This window comes from Polyodon spathula, chromosome 7, assembly GCF_017654505.1.
Source record: "Polyodon spathula isolate WHYD16114869_AA chromosome 7, ASM1765450v1, whole genome shotgun sequence".
In the NCBI taxonomy this organism is placed as follows: Eukaryota; Metazoa; Chordata; class Actinopteri; order Acipenseriformes; family Polyodontidae; genus Polyodon; species Polyodon spathula.
This window is the reverse complement of record NC_054540.1, coordinates 7,398,311-7,425,729: the sequence shown is the minus strand read 5'-3', so window position 1 is coordinate 7,425,729 and position 27,419 is coordinate 7,398,311. Positions and strand designations below refer to the sequence as shown.

At 36.9% G+C, this 27,419-nt stretch overlaps 1 protein-coding gene across 2 annotated transcripts; it reads left to right on the top strand.

Annotated features, from left to right (window-relative positions):
• Positions 1 to 207: 207 nt before the first annotated feature.
• Positions 208 to 26,251, top strand: LOC121318083 (protein arginine N-methyltransferase 8). Of its 2 annotated transcripts, none has more exons than XM_041254344.1 (10): positions 208 to 392; positions 7,985 to 8,182; positions 8,687 to 8,842; positions 12,593 to 12,656; positions 14,015 to 14,157; positions 14,523 to 14,610; positions 15,671 to 15,786; positions 18,749 to 18,899; positions 21,484 to 21,605; positions 22,722 to 26,251. In XM_041254344.1, the coding sequence occupies exons 1-10, from the start codon at positions 324 to 326 to the stop codon at positions 22,803 to 22,805; spliced, it is 1,191 nt and encodes a 396-aa protein (XP_041110278.1). In that variant the 5' UTR covers positions 208 to 323; the 3' UTR covers positions 22,806 to 26,251. The 2 variants fall into 2 exon arrangements, with proteins under 2 accessions (XP_041110278.1, XP_041110277.1); XM_041254343.1 differs by having other exon boundaries at positions 235 to 392; positions 7,988 to 8,182.
• The last annotated feature ends 1,168 nt before the right edge of the window (positions 26,252 to 27,419 follow it).

The window sequence follows — 27,419 nt, the reverse complement described above, 5'->3', positions numbered from 1 at the left end:
ACAATCGAGATATATATTGACATTTGATAAAGCACTTTCAGTGTTATATTACGTGCAATTACGTCAATTAATGAAATATATATATATATATATATATATATATATATATATATATATATATATATATAATATAAATAAGAATAGTTTATCCTTTTGTTTCAAATCGATCATTGTTTGACATAGTCAACTGTCTGTCGTTGTGAAAATATCAGTTTGACAGACAGCAACACACTAAATTCAGATTGATTTGTTTCGTTTTTGTTTACCCTCGAGTTAAAAAAATAAAAATAATAAAAAATAAAAAAAAAATCTCACTGGATCTTATGGGAATAAAACACTCCTCCCGCTGCCTGCTTCTGAGGAGAAAGATGGCGGAGACTGAGAACCCAGAGGTTGGTAAGAAGAAATCGTCTACACAAAACCATTCAGATAAAATCAATAGCTACTTCTTAGTGTGTTATTGTTGATTTGTATTTTTAAACGGTGATGTGTAATTATTGTTATTTGTGTACACTAGGTGTCATGTTTCGGTTCATTTGGAGCATTACTCAATTATGCATCACCATAGATTTATAAGAAATTAAAAACGACGGGCTGTAACCCTTTTACACATTTGCCGTGATAATTGATTTACAATGTTATCATTCTGAGCTTTAAAGATAGATTCAGAAACGGCGGTGATTACAAATTATTCGGCCATTTGAACTGTAATGAAATAATGTACAAGCCAGCCGTAAGATCAGATTGCATATACATTGTATAGTCTGGAACTAAGGGCACATGATTATATTGCTTTGTATTATTGTGGACTTGGGAGTGTTCGAGTTATAATTAAGTCAAGTATACTCTGAAGGTGATGTTAAAAACAGTGCACGTTGCGTTCTGTTGGTTTGCACAGTATTTCGCAGTGGCGGGGAGCTGTCCGTGGTGCTGCAGTTACCTCCTGGAGATGGACCGCCGGTTCATGGTTCTTCAGTGACAAATGCAGACTAATACAAAGCGAAGGATGGAGGTCCTATTTTAATCTGTAGTATACAATATGTGTTATGTGAAGTAATTGATATTGTATCTTACACCCAAACAACGAGTTTCTCCCTCCCGGCCTCTCCTGAAATTGGTAAAAGTTACCAGGGCTGTACTGCAGCTCTTGTGGACAAGTAAAGAATAACAACTCTATTACTGTTTGATGATCCTTTAAGTCAAGTTCGTCGCTCACGATGAACTGGTACTAAAAAAGAAAACATTACACGCACCATTCATAAAATAGAGTAGACATGCGTTGTTTAAATACACGTGAAATGTATGCCACTATGTTTTTTGTTTTTTTTAAAGTGAGAATCAATACAGACTTCAAGGTCACCCCTATGGTTATCCAATGTGCTGAATACAGTATCTACACAGTGAGATTGTCTTTAAAAAAATCTATGTAACCACTAGTTACATAGATTAGCTTTATTCTTATTGATTTGCATTTTTGTTTATTAGTATGCCTTATATAAGAAGGTACAGTCTGTTAAATTATGTGAAAGGCTTAGATCTGAGGTGTAGTGCATAGGTTTTCCAGGATCGTTTATTTGATAGATTGTCATACTTGACCTGCCACGTTCCTCCTTTTTGATTAGGGTTCTGTTTGCTGATTTCCTTTCAATACTGTACAGTGTATTTACCGTTAGTCTTAAAATTGATGAATTATTAAGGATAAACTTTACAGACTTTATCAGTATAATTAATCACTATTCATTTCCCCTTGAAACCCTTTCTAACCTTAATAATAGATTTCATAACCTCAATAATAATATATTCTTTTTTTCCCTAAATAAATCAGAACTATATTTGTAAGGCATGCAACTGAAAGAGAAGTTTTCCTTAATTTTCTGGATTTTTTTCTTTGTGGGTCTGCCCGATTTTTGATCAAGTCGTTTAGTATCTTGTATGTGGTAAAACGATTTACTTTTGTCCTTTGAAAGGCCCTGTACAACATATGGCTGAAAGTATTCATTTGGTATGCAATACTTTACTTTGTAATTTGTCCAATACAAACATGTAACAACATGTAGCACAGCCTTTTGTGGAAATAGTAATGGCACTCACTCAACATATTATTCTGTTATGCAAATATTCAACATGTATTTTATAATATATAAAACCATCATAGGTGCTTGGTTGGTGGGTGCTTCTATTATCCATGTGTGACAGGGCAAAAACCCTGCAGCACTGATATGTGTGTGTGGGGGTGGGTATTGGGTTGGCAGGGAGGGGGTTAAATTCCTCCCTATCAAAACACGTGGTGTATAAAAAGGGTGATCACAGGTTCTAATAGAGAATTCATGTTGGTGTTAGTTGGTGAAGGTGTATGTGCTGTGCTGTTTAAACGTAAGTGAATAATTATCATTGGTGTGTAGGTGAGTTTTATGTAGACGTGTTTATTAACTGCTGTATTGCAAATATGTACAGTATTTTTGTTTGTCCATTGTGCCTGTTTGTTTGTGTTTTGTTCATTATTTATAATTAAAGTGCGCAAAAGTGCTTTAAACTGCAAGCTTCTGTATCTGAGTCTCACCCTGCGTATAACATCCTGGGCTGTGACACTACCCTGTCTCACCATGACTGAACAAATTACTGATATTTCAAAAGGCATCTATGGGACATTCTAGACAACAGACTTCACTATACTATATACTAAAGGTGACTATAAGAGTATTCCCTCTAATCATTTCATAAAGGATTAGTAGTGGTAATCATTGAGGCATGGCCTCCCTCCAGAACAATTTAAACACCTTGCAGACTTGTCACGTCCAGTCCATAGTCTATATATATATATATATATATATATATATATATATTATAAACGGCCCCGTATTTAGTAAGAAATGCAAGGGCAAAGGCAATTTTACTGAAAGGAATAACATAATTGTAATGGCGTTAAACTGTGAAGAATCACTTAGGAGCAGTTCTAGCTCTAGTACCTTTCTAATTTTATACTGATCAACTGTTTTATGTATTTGCCCTTGCACTTCTTGCTAAATAGGGCTTGTATTGGTTCATATTGCACATGTGGACTTGAATCCTGTTACCTACCATTTTCTTGCCTCTCCAGCAGGTCGGAGCTGTATTTTTAAGTTGTGCATTATATACAGCATTTTTATCTTGTCTACTTTCAGAGAGCATGGCAGTGATGGCTTTAATATTTAAGCAGTACAAAAGACGTTATCAAATAATACTAAACATGTAATGTTCCCCAAGACATAGGCACACAGTGACCAACAGCTACATTTATATTGTAAAACTAACCTGAGATAACTTCGTTACAGGGACAGTCAGAGAGTTTAATTACTGTTAGTGTTGTTTTTTTTGTCAGTTAGTTGCTTTCTGAAAACAAGTGGCAAGTAAGGCCTGCAAGTCAATGGGCTAGACTCAAAAAGGTCTTTACTCTCAATGAAAATAAAGAATATAAAACAGATGTGCTAATGTTACAAAATGAGTACAAAATAGCCCAGTTAATATAAAAACACATTCCTATTAGGATGTTTGTAATCATTCGACTGATTTCTTAATGCAGTAACTCAACATTATGTGCTTTTGTTAATGTACTAACAAGCTGATCTTATGTTTTTGTTGCCTGCCATAGACGTATGTTATGAAAGCTAGTTCAGCCAATGCGTCCTTGTACAAGTGCAAAGCAAAACTTGATTCAAAGTAGCTAACCACTAGACTGCCTGATCTAGCCTGTGTGACACATATCTACAACAGGCAACTAGACCTGAAGAGCAGCTCCTGAACACAGACAAGAGAGAGAAGAAGGTAACTTAGAGACAATAACTGATAGCATAAAAAGTTATCTACAAAGAAAATATTCAAAAAGATAAACTCGCTTTATCAACTTCTGTTTCTTAATCAAGGTATCATTGGGCCAGTTTACATGAGTGTTTGTCTCACGTGAATTGACAATGCAGCTGCATGTTGGCAGGGAAAGCTCATGAAAATGACCCCCAAAAAACTGGTCGCGCTATTTTACCGGGAAACTCTCATTTTCATATGCGATACAAGGAAATGCCTGTGAAATCAATGGCCACTTACACATGGAAACACGTTTCTCTTGGGAAAATGTTAATTAGCTCATTCAAGTGCCTTACCTAAAGCCACTAAAAGTCACATGGAATGGGTACGTTACCATGGTCCAAAGATGGCAGCAGGGAAGTACATTTTATGTTTTCAGTATTTCCCAGGTTTTTCTCTGCTTCCCTAAAACATTTTATAATGCTAATCATACATGGATATAAATGTGTTTGTAAACACATTTATTGTAATAAAGATACCCCCGACAGTTGATGTGTGAAAAGCAGTGTGGGTGACAACACTAAAACAAAGTATTAAAAAAGCAGTCACGTTCCATCAGCAAATCAGACCTTTATTAACCATTTATGTCAAACACAGTGTTACATGGATTCCCTTGGAAGAGTCTCTCGTGTAACCTTCTCTACACATGGAAATATTTTTTTGGGGAGTTTCCTGCTAAAATGCACGCGAATCGAACCAGACCTTATGCATGGCGGCCAATTTAAATATAACCCCCCCCCCCCATTCATTTGCATAATGTTGAGGGGAAAGTGTGCGTTTCCAGGGAAATGAAAGGCTTCACATGAAAAGGCAATAAAGTCCATGTTAATTTATTATTTCAGAGACAGAAATGTCTCAAGTAAGAGTAAACACACATGTAAACTAAGCCATTGTCACTCTGGAGATCAGATGGACCCTGGCCAAACGAGCCTTAAAAATGGCAATAACAATTGTATCTATATGTTTTAGAGGTGACATTAAACTAAAAGCTTAAGGTATATATTTATTTAGGCTTGGATACAGAATCCATCCGGACCTGATATGATTCCAATTGCCTTTACTGACTTCAATATCTAAACCATTTAAGTACAACAGCAGTCAGTGACCCTCTCTGAAAGGCTTCCAATGTAATCTAGCATGCTATCTGAGAAGATAATACTGACATGAAACTGTCAATCTAACTTTAAAATAGGCTTGAATTAAAAAATCTAATAGACATCATCCTTTTCCTTCCCATTAACTACTGCCTTAAAGGAAACGCGACCTTCAAAACAATTTTTAGAGTAAATGACTGTCCAGACAGTACAATTGTGGAATGAAATTAGCTTTCAACAGTCGAGATACTGAGCTGTTGCTGTGTGTGCAAAATGAAAGTTTTCTAATGCTGAATACAGATAAAACAGAGGTTATGCTAGTGGGCTCACAGAACCAACTAAAAGGAAATGTGGGATTACATGAGCTTGACACTTGCAGTCTCTCATCAAAACTTAAACTAGAAATGAAGAGTTTGGGGGGCATTGTTGATCATGATCTCTCATTTGAGACTCATATTAGGGAAGTTACTTTTTACCATTTGAGAAATATAGCCAAACTTAGACCAATTATTTCTGTATCTGATGCCAAGAGACTAGTGCATGCCTTTGTTTCATCTAGAACTGATTACTGTAATACAATGTTTTTATAGTGTCCCAAAACATTGGCCTCTTTACACTAGCTCCCTGTGCAGTATAGAATTGATTTTAAGTTTTTGCTGATAACTTACATGGCCCTGAATGGATTAGCACCTAGTTATTTGCAGGAGTTACTGACCCCATATCTGCACTCTGAGATCAGAGGATGCTGGGCTGCTGGTTATTCCTGGGGTCAACAAAAGCAACTCAAATTCACTTTTATAAAATGGCTGATTTTGTATTCTGTGTATACTGTTATTTAAATATGTTACTTAAATTGCCTGATTGTGGCAGTTGTATGTGTGACATGTTATACAAATGTATTGTGGTTTGTTCTTTTTTCTGCTGTGTACTGTACAGTGCTTTGCGATACTTTTGTATAAAAAGCGCTATATAAATGCAATAAATAAAATAAAGTAAATGAAAAGCAGTTCTCCCCCTAAGTAATGGTATAGGTGGTTAGTCAACACTCACATCACATCTTTTTCTTGTTCTGTTGCTGTAAGATTATTTAAATCAACCCTCAGTCTGGAAATAAGAAATCCGTAGTGACTGTGGGGCTGTGTCAGTTTCAGAAACAAAACCCTGATCCCTGATGTTTTTATCCAATGACATATTAAGAGGATTTCTATTCTATTTTTCATACACTCATAAGGGTTATACAGTTTGCTGGGAAATAATCATCAAATGTACCAATGCAGGTGCCTTGCTCATCTGTATTTGAAACCAGGCTGCATATCTGTGTATTTCTGTACAGTGCAAGAGTATGTGTTTGTGGCTTGAGAGGTTAAACGTTAGCCTGTTGCCAGAAATAGCGTTCCCATACAACCTCAATTATTCTCAATTAACAGTCTGCAGCCACGTAGTCATCCCTCTGCTATTCCCATTCCTAGATTTATCAACAGGATCTTATTTCTGAGAGCAGAATGAAATTACCAAAACACAGAGCCGCACTTCAATGCTTGCTGCAGTGAGCCTGCGTTAATATCCATTCGTCAATATTAATAAGCAAATCACATAGGAGCATGATTTGAATAAATGAGTTGCCATGTCAAAGCACAGAGGTCATATATAACCATTAATATCTCACTTAGTTTATTGCAGTCCATTTATTGGCATCCTAATGCTTGATGCATCTAGTCACTTTAAAGTGCCACGGTAATCTTGCAGTTTTCCTGTGGTTATGCTGTGCATTTACCATTGTTTTTTTAATAGGCAGTACCACACCTCCCAGGGTATTACAATGCTTGCCTATGCTTTATCATGCTTTCACTATGCTTTGTTACATTTAGCTATGTTATGGCATGGGTGGGGCATCAGTGTGGTCTATATTAGGTGAAATCCCACAATTATATGTACTGCTGGAAGTCTAGTTGCCTTATGCAGTTTACAGTAGCAATATCCTTATTTAATAATACTGCAGTGGAACTTTGCATTTCAAGTTGTATTTTACATTCATGCAATAGAAATGGGAATATAAGAATACTTTCATAAATATTTGTATGAAAAATGTGGTTTGAAAAAAATATAAATGTTGTACCGAAACTAATTTAGCACCAAATCTTGTGATGCTTTTCCATTCTATGCTGGTCTCACATGTGCAGTTTTGAAAGAAACACATGTTATAGCCTTACTTTCAGGTAGTCTGTTATTCTTGTACTATTGTCATTAACCAGCTAGCTAACCAGCCAGTAACATGACCCCAAAGCAAGCAAAAGATTGATTGTACAGGAAAAATCTACAGCCTTGTATAAAGAACTGCCTAAGCTTTACCAGCATTTAGCAGTTGCTATTAATAGTGGCTGGAAGGCAAAAAGGGATTTGTGTAAAGTGCTCTTTTATTGTTCATACAGTAACACCAATACATTAACAGTGGCTAATAAAGGATTTGCATGTAATTCATAGAGTGTAGAGCCCTTTTTTGTATTATCTTTGTACTCACAAAGTAAATGATGAGACAGATTCAACACTTAATTCTATGCTGTGATCATTGCTGTTTAGGTTGTTAATCTGTAGAGAAAGGTATGAGACAAAGATCCATGGAGACTGCACTATAATAATGTTGGCTGTGCATTAACATGAAGAGAAAATGAGACTAATGTTAATAACTGTCATTTCTCAGTTTGCTGTTGATAGCTGCAAATAAATGCAAGGGTCCAAGTTTCCTAGTAAAAGCATAGCACGGTGTAATAAAGCACAGTGAAAGCATTGTAAAGCCCAGTAAGGTATGGTAAAGCATATTAATGGCATGACATACCATGGTAAACTATAGTAAATAATGTAGCCAGAATTATTTAATACATCTTAGCTAAAAATAGTGAATGAATGTGCATTGTGGAAAATATATGGAATGATTTAAATTATTACATCCAACCACTTTAACAGTGAAGTGGTTTAATGTGTGACCCGTATTAATCACTTTGGTTTTACTCTTCAGAGGGTTCACCCACTCCTCTCTGTTCTCTGGTGTTTTTCAGCAGACAAGCAGCGCCCCATCGCAGGCTGTCCAGCCCGTGCCTCTTCCAAAGCTGGTGCAGTCCATCCAGCATGTCCCGCACACACCCGCTCTACCGAGTTGTCCTGGCAGGGGAAAGATAGCCAAGTTTCTCAGCCCAGAGGAAATGACATCAAGGGATTATTACTTTGATTCCTACGCACACTTTGGAATTCATGAGGTAAGTTCCTATTTCCTTTTGCAATAACTGTGATCTTTGACACAACAAAAAAAAAAAGAAAAAAAGAAAAAACCAACAGTATGGGTGGCTATGGTTATTATATATACACACACCCACATATATATATTGCTTGCTGAGACAATGTTAAACAATAGCTTGGAATGGCACTGGCACTGGCTGTTGTGAGGCACAGTATGCAGTTATCGCTAAAGGTTCCCTCCTCAGCAAATTGATCACACCCCAACCCAGGACTGTCAATAGAGTATTGCATTGTTAATATGAAAGCGCTTGCCTTGTATCACTTGCCTTCAACATGACCTGGTGATGTAGTGTAAGGAGATTGGTTATGTTTCAGTCACAATCAGCCCTTCAAGCAGGTTCATTCCATCTCACTGAAGAGCAAGTTACTTCTTGAGGTACATAGTGTCATGACTAGGATACCCCTGTATATTGACTTGCATAAAATACTTCTGCACCTCAGAAACGTGTCATTTTCTTTAACAGGAGATGCTGAAGGATGAGGTCCGAACGCTCACGTACAGGAACTCTATGTATCACAATAAGCACATCTTTAAGGACAAGATTGTTCTAGATGTGGGGAGTGGCACAGGAATCCTCTCGATGTTCGCAGCCAAGGCTGGAGCCAAGAAGGTGTATGGGGTAGGGGCTCATCTCCTATTAAACACACTGCAGATTTATTCAGGACAGTCAGCATACTGGGTTGTATTTGCAAAGAAAATGTTTATAGACAGTTTGAAGTTTTTAAAGGAAGCTCACTGAAGTCCAGCTTGATTAATTCAATTGAGTTTGTAGTTCATGAAACCCTTTTCAACTGAGAGGTTTTATCAGTTTATTTTTCAAAGCACTATTTAATGTAAAAGAATGTTTAAAACAATCCTTAGAAAAGTCCATTGAACAGTTTTGCAAACAGGGCCCTTTATTTGCAGTTCTGTGAGGGTATCAGCTCTCTAGCAGTGTTGCAGTAACAGTGATACCAACCCTCCTTGTTAATAATATCAGTATTCCCCTGAGTTGCATGCAGTGACGAATACACATGCTATGACAAGTTGTGTACTCCAGGAGTTCTCAAACCAGGGGCTGGGAACCCCTGAGGGAAGGCATGGGATGGTTTCATGGGGCTGCAACACATGTACAATTTCTTTCTCCCAAATGATCTTGACAAAGCGATGTTCCCCAGACCGGGGGATCGATTCATTTTCACAAACACTGCTGTTAAGTGCTTTGGGTTATTTAAAATGTAACATTTACATCAGCTCGTGCCTGTGCTAACAGTATGTACCATTACACAACAAAAGAGAGTGAACAAAATAGGCAATTATAAATGCACTTTATAATTATAACATTTTTTTTTTTTAATAAATACAGTGTACAGTGCACAACTGAGCACACTAATTGTGAGCGGTTTCTCATCCGAGAAATTAAATTGGACATAATTTAAAAAACATGACACTATATTTTTAGTTTGGATTTGCTTAGAAGTTTGTGATCTGCTTGGAACTGAGTGCCTCATATCTTGAAAGTTGAAATGTCTTTTACAGCAAAAACACCCAAAGAAACTGTGAATTCAATCAATGTTTTTAAGAGAAAGGCACAATGTTGTTTGCAATGAAAGTCAGGTACTCCAATATTTGTAGTCTACAGTTACTTGAGGTGAAACTGTGAATGGATCTCCTGGGTTCATCTGCTTACCAGAAAAACACTGCTTTCATCAATCTCTGCAAGTCTCCCTCTGCCAGCAAATTACACTTTGGAGAAAAGTACTTGATAACCCTGGCCTTGTATGCATTCAAACCTAAACTCTATAACACTGCAATAAATTATAAAAATATATAATATATTTTTGCCTAGCACAAAGTATCCCAGATGAATCTAAAAGAAACGACCTGGATGGAAATATTTATTTTATGCCCATATTTGTATTCTGCATATTTAATAAGACATCATTACGCCAGTTTACGTGATTATTTCACGTGAATGGACAAGACACCTGAAACTTGGCAGGAAAAGCTTGTGAAAGTGTCCCAAAAAACAGTCTTAGTATTTTATTGTGAAAGTCTCTATTTGTTGTGAGATTCCAGGAAAAGCTTGTGAAATCAACACCCACTTACACATGTAAACACAAGTGTCTCATGAAAATGTTAGTTAGCTCATTTCCTTTCCTAAAAGTCACATGGGAATACGTCAGTTACCATGGTCCAAAGATGGCAGCAGGGAAATTAATGTTTTGTTTGCAGTATTTCCTTTATCAGATTGATCATCTTCCCAAGAACTTTGCATAATGCTAATCATACACAGATCTAAATGTGTTTGTAAAGTATCATACAGATTGTATTTACCAAGTTTCTGTTTAAAACAATTACTAAAAATGTTTGATAAACTGCATCGTGGGCTTGTGATTTCAAGTGGTTACAGCTACTGTACAGTACTTCAGAATACACTTGCAAAATGCTTTCCAAACAACTGTCAAAACATCTTTATTGTAAAGTACTGCTAAGTACTATGTTTAAATGTGTATAACTATACCCCAATGCTTTCATCTGTTGGAGCGATGAAGAGGCTCGGGTGTTAATATCCATAAGGGAAGACGATATAATGGGGCATCTTGATACCATGCACAACACTAACATTGTTTAACCCAATCTCAAAATAAAATGTTGTGTGGAATGTTTGCGACTTATTTCTTGGGAATCAACAGTACTACAATACTCAATATTCCAATTCTTTATTAAGCAGAAGCAGTCATACAAGTAAAGCGCAAATGAGGATGCTATATTTGGTATAAAGAGATACAAAACAAACTATTGAAACAAAAATGTAATACAACATAAAAGTACACCGTGACAAAAATAAAGATAGTCGTGCATCTCTAATAGCGGGACCCTCTTCATATCGCTGTTATACAATTCTTGTTGGCGGCTGAGGCAGCTGTTCCTCTGCTTACCTGAACACCTCCTTAAGGTCCTGGCACAGATTGTGAAGGATACAGCAGGCTGAAATAGTTTTGGGAGCAAGCTTGTGGTTCACTTCAGTACTCCTCAGTAGTATCCTTCTCCTCCCTTTCAATAGTCCAAACACCTGTTCAACCACCACTGAAATTTGGCTCAGTTATTAATAAATTAATAAAGATCGAACAACCCTCCCACACCTCCCCCCCCCCCCCATGTCCATGTTTATTTCACGAGAAACAGATGTCTCAAGAAAAGCATACACTCATGTAACGTGACCTATTGAGGTCATTTATATTACCAGGAGTATGTGCTATATGTGGTGCTCTACGGACATTCTTTTAAGGTGAAATGGAGGTTCAGTAAACAGTATTTCTTAAAAATAGACATCCCCTGTGCCTTGCACACAATGATTGATGATATTCTTTTTTCTCACCGGCACCTGGGATTTAGCTAGTGCTGCCTAAACTCACTGTGTATGAAACCTACATAGCAATCAGTCTGAAAGGGTTCTCAGGAAGAACTGTCCGAGGTGATGCAGCGAGGGTTTTACACTTCAATGGCAATGCAGAACAGACAATGGAAATACATTGTACTAAAAGGGCAATGTCAGCTGCAATGGTATGAGATGTTGGTACAATATAACAAAATGGTATGAATCAAAACACACTGGTAATCCATTACTGTACCAATGAGCCAGTGTATCACCGTATTTTGAGCAGTGTGCAATATGTAGATCGATTGAGTTGCCATTGCTGGTTATGCTGGGTCTGCTAGCGGTTCTGCTCAGACTACAGGTATTACAATGGCTCTGGTATGCTTTAAACTGTTCTGTAAGGGCAGTCAGCTGAGGTCAGGTTCTGGAAGAACTACAGCACTTCTGCCTAATTGTTTTACTCATGTGATTTGTAGCATGTTACCTTTTACGAACGCAGCCCTAAAGGTGTCTGAACGTACAGAATTGTGAAGATCACAGAGTGATGGTATTTTGCTGCATTATGTCAATGCACTAGCCAAGTTCTGTGGACTTTGATGGAACTGCAAAATCAGCAGGAATGATGCATTTGTCTGGATCTCATAGTTTCAAGAACCCCTCTATTTTTCTACTGACTCCAGCACTAAGGAGCCTGAATCATATCTTTACGTTGCTATTTCATTATAAGCCTCCGAATGGCACAGGGGACAGCATTATGGACTTCCACTGTGTAGAACAGGGTTCATGTCTTGGAAATATTTTATTTGTTACAAGTTAATTTAGCTTTTCTTTGATTAACTCAGGGCTGAAGAAATTTAAAATGTATTTTGTTTACACTTACTTTAATGCGTATTTGAATGCAACTGGCTAATACTTTATCTATGTCCAATATCTTTGAAGAACCACTTTAATACTTGTGTTTCTGAAATATCTGTCTTTGCCTTTTTACTTTGTTATTTTCCCCATCAGATCGAATGCTCCAGCATTTCAGACTATTCAGAAAAAATTATCAAATCGAATCATCTGGACAACAGTAAGAATGTCAACTATTTTTTTTTTCTAAGTAATTTTTAGATCTTTATACACTGACTGACCAAAAGAGAATACAGGTCTATTTAATGGGAAATTTGCCAAAATCTAAATATTTTCTATGGAATTTATTCAGTTTTAATATAACTACTGTACCATAATGTTAATTAGCAAGTCAATGCAAGATAAAAATAAACAGGCAGTTTGTGTGACAAAAATGCATTGTTAAATCTCAGGCTTTCTCACTTTCATGTTATTAAAATGTATAAATGTTCCTAGAAATATAATGTATTCCACTAGCAAAGGTAGATTAATACTATGTATATTTTAATGAATTTAGCAGATAGACAGGATTGCAAGGCAGGATTGTCACATCTAGCAGTCCTTGTTGGGCAGCTGCCCAAGCTATAGCAGATAAAATAAGCTCAATGTTTAAAACATGGAAAAAAGCTTTAATAATAAGTATAGAAATCCCCCCCCGCCCATCCATTTTAAAAGCAAATAGCCCAACAATTCTATTGTGAACTGTCTGCTTCAATTAATTGTAGCCAGTGCAAGGTCACACCGCTGTCCTCCACTGCCAAAATTAAGAGGGTCGTCAAAAATGATGAAGAGCATTTCTATTTTAATTGCCGGTTTGTTTTAAACAATAGCATTTAAATTATTCCTATCTAGCATACAATATTTCAACATTTTTTTTTACCTCCTAAGAGATCTATGCCACTGTTTCAGTCTTACATTTCAACATATGAATGAGGGAAACGTTTGATTTTAAAACAGTTGTCAGCATTGTTGTAACCCCCAAATTGTATGGTTACTTATGTTTTTCCCAAAAAAACAAAAGCATTATCAATTGCATGTACCCAGGGGAAAAATATGTTTTGTTGCAGCTTCAAAATATAGATGCTTCAGTTTCCTCAATTCCAAGACTCAAAAACCAATCAAAATATATATGTGTCCCACTAAAGTTACCCCCATGTATGGAAATTTCATATGAAAGAATGTAAGAATTGTGAGATTGTGAAAAAATACTGAAACAGTGCATAGACTGGGAGCGAACCGACGACCTCTGCAGCAGTGGTTAGAGAGCTTTTACAGCAATCTGTAACAGCAGTGTGAACTGGCAACCCCGCACACCACAAGAGAGGGTCTTAACCACTATGCAAAAGAGCTGCTCTCACCTCAACTCGTGGGAAAGCCGAACACAGTTTTAAAGTCTGGTAATAGGCAGATTTAAAGAAAAATGAGGGTACAAAATATTAGAGCACTAGAACCCAGATTAGTAAGGGAATGACATTCAAAGCTACTGTACTTCTGATACTCTTTCAATAACCTGGGAGTTGAATTCCACCTGTCTTTCAGTAATCACAATCTTTAAGGGTAAAGTGGAAGAAGTGGAGCTGCCCGTTGATCAAGTGGACATTATAATCAGCGAGTGGATGGGTTACTGCCTGTTCTACGAATCTATGCTGAATACAGTAATCTTTGCAAGAGACAAGTGGCTGGTAGGTGCTCTGTACTCTTGCTTGCTTGAAGGGTTAGACTTAATTCTTGTCCTGATAAAAGGGTGTTGGCTTGTGGTTATACAATAAGGATTAAAAAGGGATCTAGGGGGTTGGAAAAAGGTAACATCAGCATGCTTTTTGAGGGGGGAAGCTGCTTTGACTCAGACACATTCATCCAAAATGATATCCAGGAGCTTGAGGAATGGCTGGGAGTTTGAACCTGATGTGACACGGCACAAAGGCAGGAACAATGTAATGCAAGGAGTGGTGTTTTTGTCTGGTTCTTGTATGTGCAGTTCAAAATGTGATGTCTTTGTCAGGTGAATTGATTACAAGACACATTTCCCTCCACAATTCATCAACAGAAACCTGGAGGGCTGATGTTCCCAGATCGAGCTACCTTGTACGTCATTGCCATTGAAGACAGACAATACAAGGACTTCAAAATTCACTGTAAGATGGGCTTCTTTTATGAAGCATATATTTCTGAAGAAAAAGGAACTACAAGGTTTACTTAGTGTTTTTGCACTTGGAGCATCGCCGTAATATAGCATACTAAGATGCACCATTTACAAGTCACTGTATTCACTGATAATAACTGAACCTACCACCCAGATCTCAATTGTCCACTGAAACACTTTCCAAATATAAGTCCCCTGGCTTTTGAAACAAGCAGACGTGATAAGATGCCAAAAACTGCAAAGATATGCTGTAGGTGTGCCAGCCATCCGGTAGGTATCATTAAGAGATTTCGCTGAATACCCTGGCAAGGGTGCTGCACACCAAAGGCATGCAAACCTGTGCTGCTATATTTGGTTCTGTTTCCCACTGGCAGGCAGAAATCTACTGATGCTACTATTGGCAGTGTGGGGCTGATTTTCAAAGCCTTTTCAAAGTGTAAATTACAGAGTGTCAATACTCATTCCCTGTAAATACTGTACATACAGTAAACACAGACATGTGTACGTTCACACTTTCTCTGTAACATCTTGTTTGCATAAAATAATTGTATCCAACAAAATAACTCCATAAATCTTACTCAAATATTGAACTTCCATTAGCTATATATGCTATATTTGCATTTTGATAGACTATCTCACCAGGAAGTCTATTACTGCCTTACCTCCTTGTTCATTTCACCCCTGCAGTCTTCTAGGTCAAAGCATGTTACTGAAAGCATGGCAGTGAATAGAGGAAACAGCTGATTGTGTAGGGACAATTTTACCCTCCAGGTGAAATGATCCAGAAAGTGAGTTTTCTTTAACCTAGTGTATTGCCAGATATCATGCTTTAAAATGAAAAGACATGTTTTCTAAATCATGTGTTTCTTGCAAATCTACACATTTGAGACATGAATGGACGTACATGGTGGACAAAATGTATGGAACTGTTTTGTTAGCTACAATTACAGCACAGTCAGGTCAAACAAGCAAGAGTGAATAGGAATGAATATTGCTCATATGTGAGGTGCAATGCATGCAGGATAATTAGCAGGCCATCTGTGTGCCTGCAGGGTGGGAGAGCGTGTATGGCTTTGACATGACCTGCATCCGAAATGTTGCTATGAAGGAGCCCCTGGTGGATATTGTGGACCCCAAGCAAGTGGTGACTAACTCCTGCTTAATAAAGGTCAGAGGTTTCTGTTAAACATACAAAACTTTAACAGAACACACGTGTAGCACATGTATAAAAACATGTCCTTTGGGGAATTCCTTACACAATTATTCCCTTGTAATATGTAACAGCTGCTTCTAAGTCAGCACAAATTATTGCTGTTTAACAAGAACCAGTGATGAGCAGAGTGCACAACAGATTGCTTATCCCAATAACACATCGAAGAGCCAGTTTAAGTCAATGTCGTCCTGGCTGTCAAAGTCAGCCTTGTTTCATATTGACAGTGCTCAAACAAGAGTTTTTGATATTTTGTCCAACCCTGTGTAAATTACTGTGGCAAAGTGGTTAACAGTGTGCAGGTGATCAATGAACAGACAGACAATTATAATCCAGGTGCAAAGTTTGTTTAATGAGTTTGTATATCCAGTGCCTGACAGCAAAACAAACAGTAAACAATAAATTATGCTAAGTAATACAGCGGCGTGTATTACTTAAATTGTAATCCCTGGTTTTGTCCTGAAATAATAGTCCCATTCTTTAGACACCCACACGAAACACAAAACACATACACAAGTCCGCTAGTGAGTGAATTAGTGCTCGTGGTGCAAATACAGTTTATATGTGATACAAGTGCAGTGCTGTTCCAGGTTTGTACTGGCCCTTGGCGACAGCTCCGGAACGTGTTAGCCGTCTACTAATAACAAGATACAAGTAGAGACAAACAAAAAAACACTCACGATACTTTTACGCAATTCACAGGTCCTTCCAGGTTCTTTCTCATTAACCAAAACAAAGGAACAGATTATGTCGCTTTGTCCCCTATTTAAACTGTCACATATGGCCCCTTGGTAAACGATTGTAGCCGCTCCTCCAATCCGCGCCTGCCTCATCATTTCCTTTCCGGGTCGATGTGTTAATGCACCAAAGCTCCGCCCCCTTTCTAAATGACCGACTTCCTTTTAACCCTAGGAATGAAGCGTCAGGCCAAACATTCCAGGGTACTCTGTTCCCGTTACTTAGCACTCTCACAGGTCGGGAGGGTCAAGAATCATTGTCTTTCTGTCACAATTACATACTTTATATTACTGTAAACTAGTTAATATTCTTCTCATGCAGCACAATCCTACACAAGTATTTTCAAGGATATAATGTGCTTACTGTGCTAAAGCCTATTTTCAGTTTAACAGTTTTCAAACAAGTTGTTTAATTTAGCCTGGCTTTTATGCAATGGGAGTTGGGAGGACACGTACAAAATGATTTACTGGTGTGATTTATAATTTAAAAACCTGTCTTATACGGTATAGATTTCCATCAAGAACTAAGAAAAACAATAAAGAGATGGCATCGCAATCATTTTAATTCTATAGATTGATGTCTGAGTGCTTTTTCCCATTACAATAATACATTTAAAGAATTTGATAAAGCCAGCTTATTATAAAAAGGCTATTGGAACCACAGAGTTTAGCACTAGTTTATAATCTAATTTAGTAGCTATAAAATATATAGGGCTTGTTTTAATAAAAGCAAGGTTTTAATGGAAAGTTTCATTATCTTATCAGAACTGATTTTATAAGGGAATGTGTCCTTGGTAGGCTATTCTTAAAATGGGAATAAATGTCAGCAACCAATGACACCTCATCCTTTATTCAATTATGTAAAGGCCTTACCAAGTTTTGAAAATAATTACGTAACTATCTTGCTACCTAAAGCTACATGCCAGTTTGTCATTTAAGCCCTCTTGGTTTCTCTAAACGACTAAATCATTAGGGCTCCCCTAATCTTCTGGTGGTAGTCCATCTCTATACATTCTTTTTATTTATTTTAAATTTTTATTTACTGATGATTCTCTTGAGAAGTACTCTGCCACTATGTTGTTCTGAATTTAGATTCCATCACAAGGGTGAGCAACTCTACTGGTTGGGAACTGTTAAGAATAGCTGAGTCATGACAGGCAAACAAACAACAAAAAGGAAGAAGAGAAAGCTCAAGGAGGTTATTGTGAGGTGCAATTTGGAGTCGCACTGACCTGAAGGCAAATTGCGTTTCGGAACAGTCAAAGTCAATCTGAAGCACAGACCAAGATGATTGATAATACCTCATCGCAAACTCCCAATGCACTTTAGCACAAGCAGTACTCAGAGGATTCTGACACTTTGAATTTTCTGTTTGCAGACAACAAAAGATTACATTTTTAAGACACTGAAAAGACTTCTAGGTGAAACATTTGTCACTGAATTTAATTTCTGTTTAGTATTTCTAAATGCACTCTACTAGTCAGCATGTTAATGCTTCTTATGCTTTAAGTGTGAAAACATGTGAGGTACAGGAACACAATTGCAGCCCCAAGGTCCTATTCATTTAAATTGTTATCTCTATTCACAAAACTTAAATGTTTTTAAGGAGTTTGTCAAGAAATCCAACTAACTTTTACAGGTAGAAGATGAAAAAAATAATTATTCTTGAAATTGATCACTTTGTTTTTTTTTTTATTTAACTTTTATATTCATACTGCATTCAAAAACAATTGTGTTGTAGATTACCAAGGCTAATTTATCACTCTATATGATTGGTTTTAAGTGATGAAAAGCCTGCAATAGTTTTTGTAAAAAAACAAAATAAACAAAAAAAAAAAAACAATGCTTCACTATTATTTAAAAATAGAATCCAACTTACTTTTTAGGTATAGGACGTTTGAAACACATTATAACACTATTTAAGTCTAAACTCTGCTTAAAATCAATACATACAGCTCCTGTATTGAAACACTGATGCTTAGCTAACTGCTTTTAATTGAGTAAGATTCCCCGTATTATTAACCTGCCCTGCAAAAGAAAGGCTATGCAAAGCATTTTCTGCAACTATAAATAGCTGTCCTTTCTAGGAACTTACAGTAGGCATATGACCTGCTGTTGTAAGATTGCTGTACAACATCCCACACAACTATGAACCATTCTGTCTTTATCTGTGTTAAACACAGGAGGTGGATATTTACACTGTGAAGACAGATGATCTCTCCTTTACTTCAGCGTTCTGCCTTCAAGTGCAGCGCAATGATTACACCCACGCTCTCGTCACCTATTTCAACATTGAGTTCACTAAGTGTCATAAGAAAATCGGCTTTTCAACAGGTAAGCTGCACTGGACTACAACCCTCTGCATGGCACTATTGTGCATGTGTGTACATGAAGGACAGACATTGAGTCACTTGGGGTATCTCCACACATGCTGTATCTTATCCAGCTAGCACTGAGTGCTGAATATCGGTCTTGGTACAGTACAAGCCATGAGGAACACCAATGCCTCTAATAAAAAACAATACATAGGGGTGCTATTGAAGCCCATATCACAGAGTAATAAGCATACAGTAATTACCATGTGACATGCACATTTTATTGTATCATTACATTCTCAATTGCTTCTTCATCCCAACACTCAGACAGATAGGCCTGTGCCTGGATTATATGTGTCTTTATTGATGTATGTATGTATGCTTTTCTATAGGTGCAGATGTAATTGCAGATAACCTTTTTATAGTTTATAGTCATCTCCACTGCAGAGCTGTGCTTGCCTTTCTAACTAATACATCCTAATATAATGAGATTCAAGATGTTGTTTGGAAAGAGAGATATGTGTGTGTAATAATAGCCACTTGCCTACCAGTGAGGGCAAAGGTAAGTCAGATACATTACGAGAAATGAACCTATTGCTGTGTATATGGGGGGGGGGGGGGGGGGGGGGGCGACACGACGACTACACGACACACATACGTTACAATATTTATCCTCAGTTTCCATAATCTTCTGATACAGTATTTTGGCAGCCTTTGTCCTTTGCTAAATATATCCTAGTGTCTGTTCTGTAGGATTAATTCTTCCTCTGAGCAAGCCCCCTGTGAAATCCTCTAGTAAAGATTGAATACATGTTAGCCTACTCCCTAGAACAAAGTTTATGGTGCTGGGGGTAAACTTGATAAATGATTCTTGATATCACTGAATAGAAAATGTAGAGCTAGATTTTCCCAATACAAGAAATAATAATTCATTTTATTGTAATTATTTATTGTATTTTATCCTTCCAGAAAATAGTGCTAATGAATATTGGCCCTTTGTGTTTTAAATACTGTATTTGCAGATGCCATTCTAATATTTTAGGTTATAGTAATTTATTAATTGCTTGTTATAACCCTGGTGAAATCATGAAGTCCTAAACATGTAACTGATCACACCAGACCTGATGTGTCCTTCACAGTGAGTGGTATTCTTACTATTCACCTGTGCACAGGATAAGAATGACAAGCTCAAGAAGTCGTGAACTGGCATTCACGCTGTTGGCTTCAGAGGGCATGAATGGCACATTCTTGACGCCAGCAACCAAAAAAGAAGGAAAGTTTAACAAGCCAAACATGATCGCACACATTTTAATATCCATAGTTTGAGAAGGCAAAGGCAATCAATGTTTTCTTATACAATTTGAGCAGTGATATAATCCATGAATGCTAAAATCTGAATTCATTTAGGGGTCAGTGTGCGTGTGTGATAATGGCTAGCTGGAGATTTTACCTTGAAGAGATCTCAGTCTTTCATCGTCCCCTCTAACCTGTTGAGGATCATGATTACTTTTAGCATGCTAGCAGGATAGAATAATCCAGAGCTGCAAAGAGGAGATAATAAAGAGCAAATCAAGGACAAAAGTCACAAGGGAGTCAGTAAGCAAGCAGGAAGCAGGATGGCAGATGATTGATTTGAATTTTTAACTAATCTGTCATTCAATCAGGACTCCCATTTTTCCGTCCCTAGATTTTATGTTTTGATATGGGTAATTATTCTGTCACCAGCAAGGACACCCAAACAAAGTGTGCAGGGGAGTTTTTGATTGATTGACACTAGAGGCAGGTGGATAAGCAGATCTGAATGTCATGTTTTATTATTTATTTTGCTTGGGTAGCCCTGTTTTTATTTTTATTCTTGATTTTGTTGGTGTCAAGAATAAATGAGACATAACAACATAAGAACATGTACCGATGAAAGGTGACCATTTGGCACATCTAAGCTCATCTGGTTCCTGGTAGCTGATTGAAGTCAAAACTCTGTCAAGTTTAACGTTAAAGGATCTAAGTGATTCTGCACCAATAACATGACTAGGTAACCCATCCCAGACCCTTACCACTCTCTGTGTGAAGAAGTGTCTCCTTCCCTCTGTCCCAAGTCTATCTCCACTTAATTTCCAAGGGTATTCTCTAGTCCTGATTTCTGTGCTTACAATAATTGGTCAGAGTGAACTATGTCAACACCTTTAAAGGTTTTAAAGACTTCAGTCATGCCCCCCCTAATTCTTCTTTGTTCCAGGCTAAATAGATTAAATTATTTCAGCCTATATTCATGGCAAATTAATTTCAGCTCTGTGAATAGTCTGGTTGCTCTTCGTTGAACTCTGTCCAGCACCATAATGTTCCTTTGTTGGTGTGGTGACCAGAACTGGACACAGTATCCTAAGTGTGGTCTCACCAGTGCATTATACAAGTACATGTTAATTACCAGAAAAGAACACAAAAAGCACTGTGTAGTAGTCAACCATAAACACATTATTTTGGCAAGAGATCTGCAAAATGTGTACATTGGAAAAAGATTTTCCCATTTAATTTCCTCTGTGCTGCAGTAGTCCTATTTTTCCCTAGAATCTGAATCATGTTCTATCACTGTGTTTTTCCCACAGCACCCGATGCTCCTTATACACATTGGAAGCAAACTGTATTTTACCTTGAGGATTATCTCACTGTGAGAAGGGGTGAGGAAATATACGGAACGATCACCATGAAGCCCAATGAAAAAAACATTGTAAGTCTTATTTATTCAGAGTACTCAGGTTCCTAACAGGCATGGGAGATTACTAGGCAGGCAGCCTATCAGTTTGCAAAAAAACTTTGCCTTTAATATTGCATCAGACTAGTGGCAGGGGTGTAACCCCAAGAAAGAGACTTATTATTATTATTATTATTATTATTATTATTATTTTAGCAGATGCTTTTATCCAAAGCGACTTACAGAAATTAAACAAAATATAAAAATAATAAATTAACATTTTTTAAATGTTTCTTATACAAAGGAAAAAATAAAATAATCTGGTGAAAGAAACACTGTATAATTCCAGATTAATTTATTGAATTACTGACCCTATATATTCCTAACGGCAATCTTAGATCACAGGATGCAGGGTTGCAGGTTATTGCAGGGTAAATATTGAAGGGCCTTTTCTGGCAGGGAAGCTGAGATGCGTACTGCTTTTGAATCAAGATTGAAAATGTATTTTTACAAAATAGCTTTTCTATCTTAGTTTACCTATTTTACAATCAAAACAGCATTACCTGTGTGTTCTTTTTTATATTCAAATGTTATTCAATTGTTCCAATACAGTGTTTTTCAATTGCTGTGTTAAACTATAAAGTACAAATAAATTCATTTCGATCTTCACCATTTTATTGTTACACTGGTAAAGGCATCAGCCAAAATGTCTGACAGCTTCGATAGTTTTACTTTTCAGCCTGCAGTTCATCAGCAGGGTAGCTATATGCCACTGCTGTAGTTCCCTGCACACACTCCCTGCATTGGAACTGCAGATGCTTTGTATCTTAGTGCTGTTTTTATTGAGCCAAAAGCAAAGGCTGGCATTAGGAGGAGATCCTTAAACCTGGGAAGTAAATCCAATAGGCAGAAAACCTAAATATTAAAGAGTCTGCAATATTAAAGTTTCTATTTTTTATGAAGACTTTTTATGAAGATTCCCCATTTAAGTTGTCCAGACTTTTTGATTGATGGAAATGCATTCTGTAAATGTCACAGCAGGGATTCTGGGAAGTCACTGATAATACTATCTTTGTTCTCTAAGAGCGAGACTTGCTCTCAAGGGTTCCTGTTTTTTTACCACTTTACTTTTTCTTTCTTGTTTTCTTGCAGCGTGATTTGGACTTCACCGTTGAGTTGGATTTCAAAGGCCAGCTCTGCGAGACATCAATATCCAATGATTATAAGATGCGTTAAATGTACTTAGGGAAGATCTGTGCAGTAGTGTTAACCCAGCTTTCTTTTTAGCTGGTGAAAAAAAAACAACCTCTTTTCAAATGCTGATTGAAAAAGGGGATTCCTGTTAAAGGGGAAATGTAGTCAATCCTGCTGGTATCGTCAACATCAGACATCACGAGAGATTGCTTAGAAAACGAGACTGAATGTAACGCCTTCCGAAGAATGTTTTCTGTTTTTAAGGGTGTGTTTTATTTGTTGTTAAAGAAATAGTAAGAAGACTAAAGAACATGTCATATTTGGGGAGAGTGGTCACAGTTCTTCCAGGCATTGCATGTTCTAAAATATATGGGGAAATATCTTTACTAAGTTAAAATAAAGACTTCCAATAATCTATCTATATCATGCCAAGGTTGTAACGTGAACAATAAATGAGCAAGATGCAGTTTACATGAGCATTGTGTTGCAAGAACAAAATGTAGTGTTGATGTAATTACTGAAAGCATTGGGCCCTATGTTTTTAGACCTTGTTACTTTAATAAGAAAGTATAGGTTATTTTCTAAGAATATAACAGTGATTCATAATTATTTAGTAACTTTTTTTTTGTAAGGTTGGATTAGTCTTCATAACTTCAGTAAAATATGATTCATTATTAATTTGCATGGTTTCTAATAACGTTATGGTTTTATTAGATGTTAGGGTATTTGAAATAGTGTTAGGAACCCAGAGAGACAAGATTAACACTCTTTAGGTGAACTGGTAGTATTACAAGCACGGTAAACCGTGTGCATGACAACTATGAAAACAATGTCCCACTCAGTATTCTCCTGTGCATCCATTCAGTAATTACTTTTCTTTTTTTTTTCAGAATTCAGCACTTTATTAAGATTAAATTATGTCTGAATTATCAAGGATGATGTATGGTTAACTGTTGGGTAAAATACGTATTTAGCTGCCTGGAACAAAGAAAACGCTGTAAGGTGTACGCACCATGGTTTTAAAATCAATTTACCTTTTATTAGCTTCAAGACCCTCTCACTGCTCCATTAGATATCACATAGTTGGACATTTACTGCAATATCTAAAATATATAAAAAGTTCAACACTATAGACCAGCCCTTGCCATGTTAAGAGTCCCATATTCTTTCTTTGCTGCACACAGTCCTATCACAGAAGATGCACTAACTCAGGTTTATAACAAACTTCTAAGTGCCGTGCCAGCCCAGTGGGTGTCATTTTATGGAATTAAGGAAGGGGCTGACCTAAGATTTCGGATGCCAAGCATTATAAGAACTTAATTATGATTTAAACGCACATTGCAAAAAAAAAAAAAAAAAAGTTCTAAAGATTTTAGAAAAATTTTACAGAAACGTTCAGATTTTACTTGCCTAATCATGGCCATCTGGGTTTACAACTAATGTAACTTGATCATTCTACTTGTCATCTTGTTTATTTTTATCTCTGAGGATGGTTACACAGTTATTCTAATTATTTCTTAAATATTTTCCTTAAGATTCCCTCATAGCACAAAATAAATGTGTGCTGTGCAAAAGTTGTGCCACCATGCTGTCGCTATGATTAAGTTCATGTGTTAATGCGGTTACCCGTTAGCATCAATAGCTTTGCTGTAATGTGAATTTTAATTCAAACAAAATATGTCTGATAAATGATTTACAATTCTTAACTCTAAACCAATTCAATTGTCAACAAAAGGCTATATTGACTATAATTGTTACAAGAGAAGTGCCTTTGTGTTAAAATACTTTCCAATATCAGTGCTCTGTTCTGGAGGACTGTAAAGCCCCTGGCAGGCTCTACTCGGGTTGGAACCTACCTGGGTCAGGACCCGGTGTCATGCGGGTTGGCTACGTGATTTCACACTGCTTTTCATAAAGCAGGGTCGACCTGGATTACAGAAGGAAATACACAATGAGCACATCAATGCCCCTGAAGCAGCTTGTTACAGGCACTTCCAGCCAAGGCTCTCCGAATTGAATCGTCGGCCCAAATTTTGATTAGGGAAAATGTTTCTTCAACCCTGCTACAATCTGGCTCACGGGGTGTCTCAATCAACAAAAATATGGCTAAACAGAATAAACAGAAATGTTCCTTGTGGAAGTGAAATCTTCACGCAGGCGTGGCTGTTTGTTATTTCGTTGGTTTACGAACAGCCTTCATGCATTTTGCCTTGCTCAACCCGGGTCAAAGAATCTACACGGTTTCGTACTACGCACGATTGTGACCCGGGTAACCACACCATGTCAGTGTGAAAGGGGCTTAAGATAATGCTCTACTGATATATGCATACTGATGTATATATGCATACTAATGTATGCATATTTAACAAAACTTCCATTTACCTGTTTCGAGTAAGTTTTATACTTGTTGTAGTACATACTTTCTATCTCAGACTCATGTCGGAGCCTGTTAATGAAAAGTTATATCAGAAAATGCGATATTTACCACATCTCAGCATTGCTTTACTGAGCTGAAGAGGCTCTGCTGGTGGGTCGCTAAACGGAGGTTTTTTTAAACATGCATACATAAATATTCACTTACATTTTTTTCAACTGCATCTGGTTGCGTTCCATAACCATCTCGCAGTAAGTGCTTAAATATGAACCAATCTTTAGAAACGAAAAGCCTGCAGAAATGAAACTGAAGCTAACAAAGGGTAAGATTTTAAAATCTTGAAACACTTAGAAATCTTATTGTAATTTTAATGGAAACTTGAATTAAAGAGACTTCAAGACTGCTTACAGTATGTGCAGAAGTATCTTCAAAGGAGTGATAGTTCATAAAAGCATTTGAAACATTGTACTACTATCTACTACTACAGTACTCCCTGTTTCATTCTGATGAAAATCGTTCAGCTTTTTCTCTTTTTTACTTGAATTGGGAATATGCAGGTTTTCCAGAGGTCAGCATAAAATACATTGATTCTTCCTGGTACATGATCATTTTTTCTGAGGTTGGTAACATGGTCTGATTGGTGCTAGACCATTGGAGTAAAATTGACCTACAGCATAGGGCATAGGTACCAGGAATCAACAAGAATTTGAATTTTAAAGTATAACAATGGAGTAAATGAAAATGCTTGAATAAACAAGCTAAGAACAGAAATAACATTTTACTCATAAAGAAAATTATTTTAAAACGCTGATTATCACTCCTTTAAAGATATGATTTTAATAAGCATTAGTGTGTTTTAGAATGAGCGCTGATTGATCACTGTGGCTGTGGTGGAACTTGACTGTTATATACTGTACCATTGTGACAATGATGATTTATCTAACCTGCATTTTGTTTTCTGTTATAGGATAGATCAAGCTGTTAAGATAGTGTGTCTTTGTATCCATCAGGTCAAATTCATGCTGTTACTTTATTGAGGAGTGAGATTTATTAAAATACTGTATATGAAAGGCCTTTGTATTACCTTGAAAGATTAAAATGATTCATGACTGAAAAAAAATGGCAAACTAAATATTATTTTGAAATGCATAAGAGCTCAGAGTGAAAGGGTAATAGTTACAATTGTGCATTATACTTGATCCATATCCTGTCATATTGGTTGTATTATTACAATTAAATCCAAAACTGTAATTACACGTTACTGTAGTTATACTGTAGTAACTTCATGCACATACTGAAAAGGTCAGTATACCATTATATTACCAGTTTATTACTCTGAAATCACTATGGATTTGATATGCAGAGGTTATTGTAAAGTTTCACCAGTTCCATACTAGCTCAGCCCATATATTGCGTGGGTACAATCAACTTTGACTGTTGTTAATGAACACAACAGAAACATTTGAAAAATATCAGACTTTATATAATCAAAACAGACTTAAGTAGATTTAAATTTACTAAGTTAAAGTTTTCTATATGCAGCTATGTATATTGTGTCCTACCGTTATATCCTCATTTAGAGATGAAATGAACACTACAAGTTTCTTCCTAATGCAAATGTGTGCGCTCACAAATAGTTACTGTACACACAGATAGGCATATGACGTTGGGGAGGATACTGGGTCTGAAGAATGTGTTGAGTCTGAAGACAGTGATGATGAATATTATGTAGCCTGGATATCACCAAATATCTGCTTTTCTTTGGTAAGTTCACATTGATCTTTAAATACAATATTATCTGATTTCCTAAGACAACAGAGATGTGCTTAAAAAGGGACCAAGTAGTCAGAACAAGCAACACAACAATGCATGTCTCGCAGTGTAAAGCATTCAAAACCTTCAGTTCTGTAAGGGGCTTTATACATAATTTTACAAAACTGCACACAAGACTAACAGCTGTGTTGCATTCTGTACAGTTTGTTTCATGCAGACTCATTTCTACAGGGGGGCTAAAAGCCAGTTCAGCACTTAACCCCTAGACCCAAGTCATTGACCATATGACACCACCTGACATTTCAACATGCTTCTGATCCTGAACGCAGTTAAGAGCATAAGAACATAAGAAAGTTTACAAACGAGAGGAGGCCATTCGGTTTCTTGATCCCAGAATCTCATAAAGCAGCTTCTTGAGTTGATTCCAGACCCTCACGATTCTTGGTGTAAAAGTGTCTCCTATTTTCTGTTCTGAATGCCCCTTTGTCTAATCTCCATTTGTGACCCCT

Bases quoted from the DNA above. Each gene is read 5' to 3' on its own strand.
- LOC121318083 (XM_041254344.1), top strand. From the start codon at position 324: ATGGGAATAAAACACTCCTCCCGCTGCCTGCTTCTGAGGAGAAAGATG. The intron at 14,158-14,522 runs GTAGGTGCTCTG...ATTCATCAACAG, and splicing joins TTGCAAGAGACAAGTGGCTG to AAACCTGGAGGGCTGATGTT. The intron at 15,787-18,748 runs GTCAGAGGTTTC...TGTTAAACACAG, and splicing joins CTAACTCCTGCTTAATAAAG to GAGGTGGATATTTACACTGT.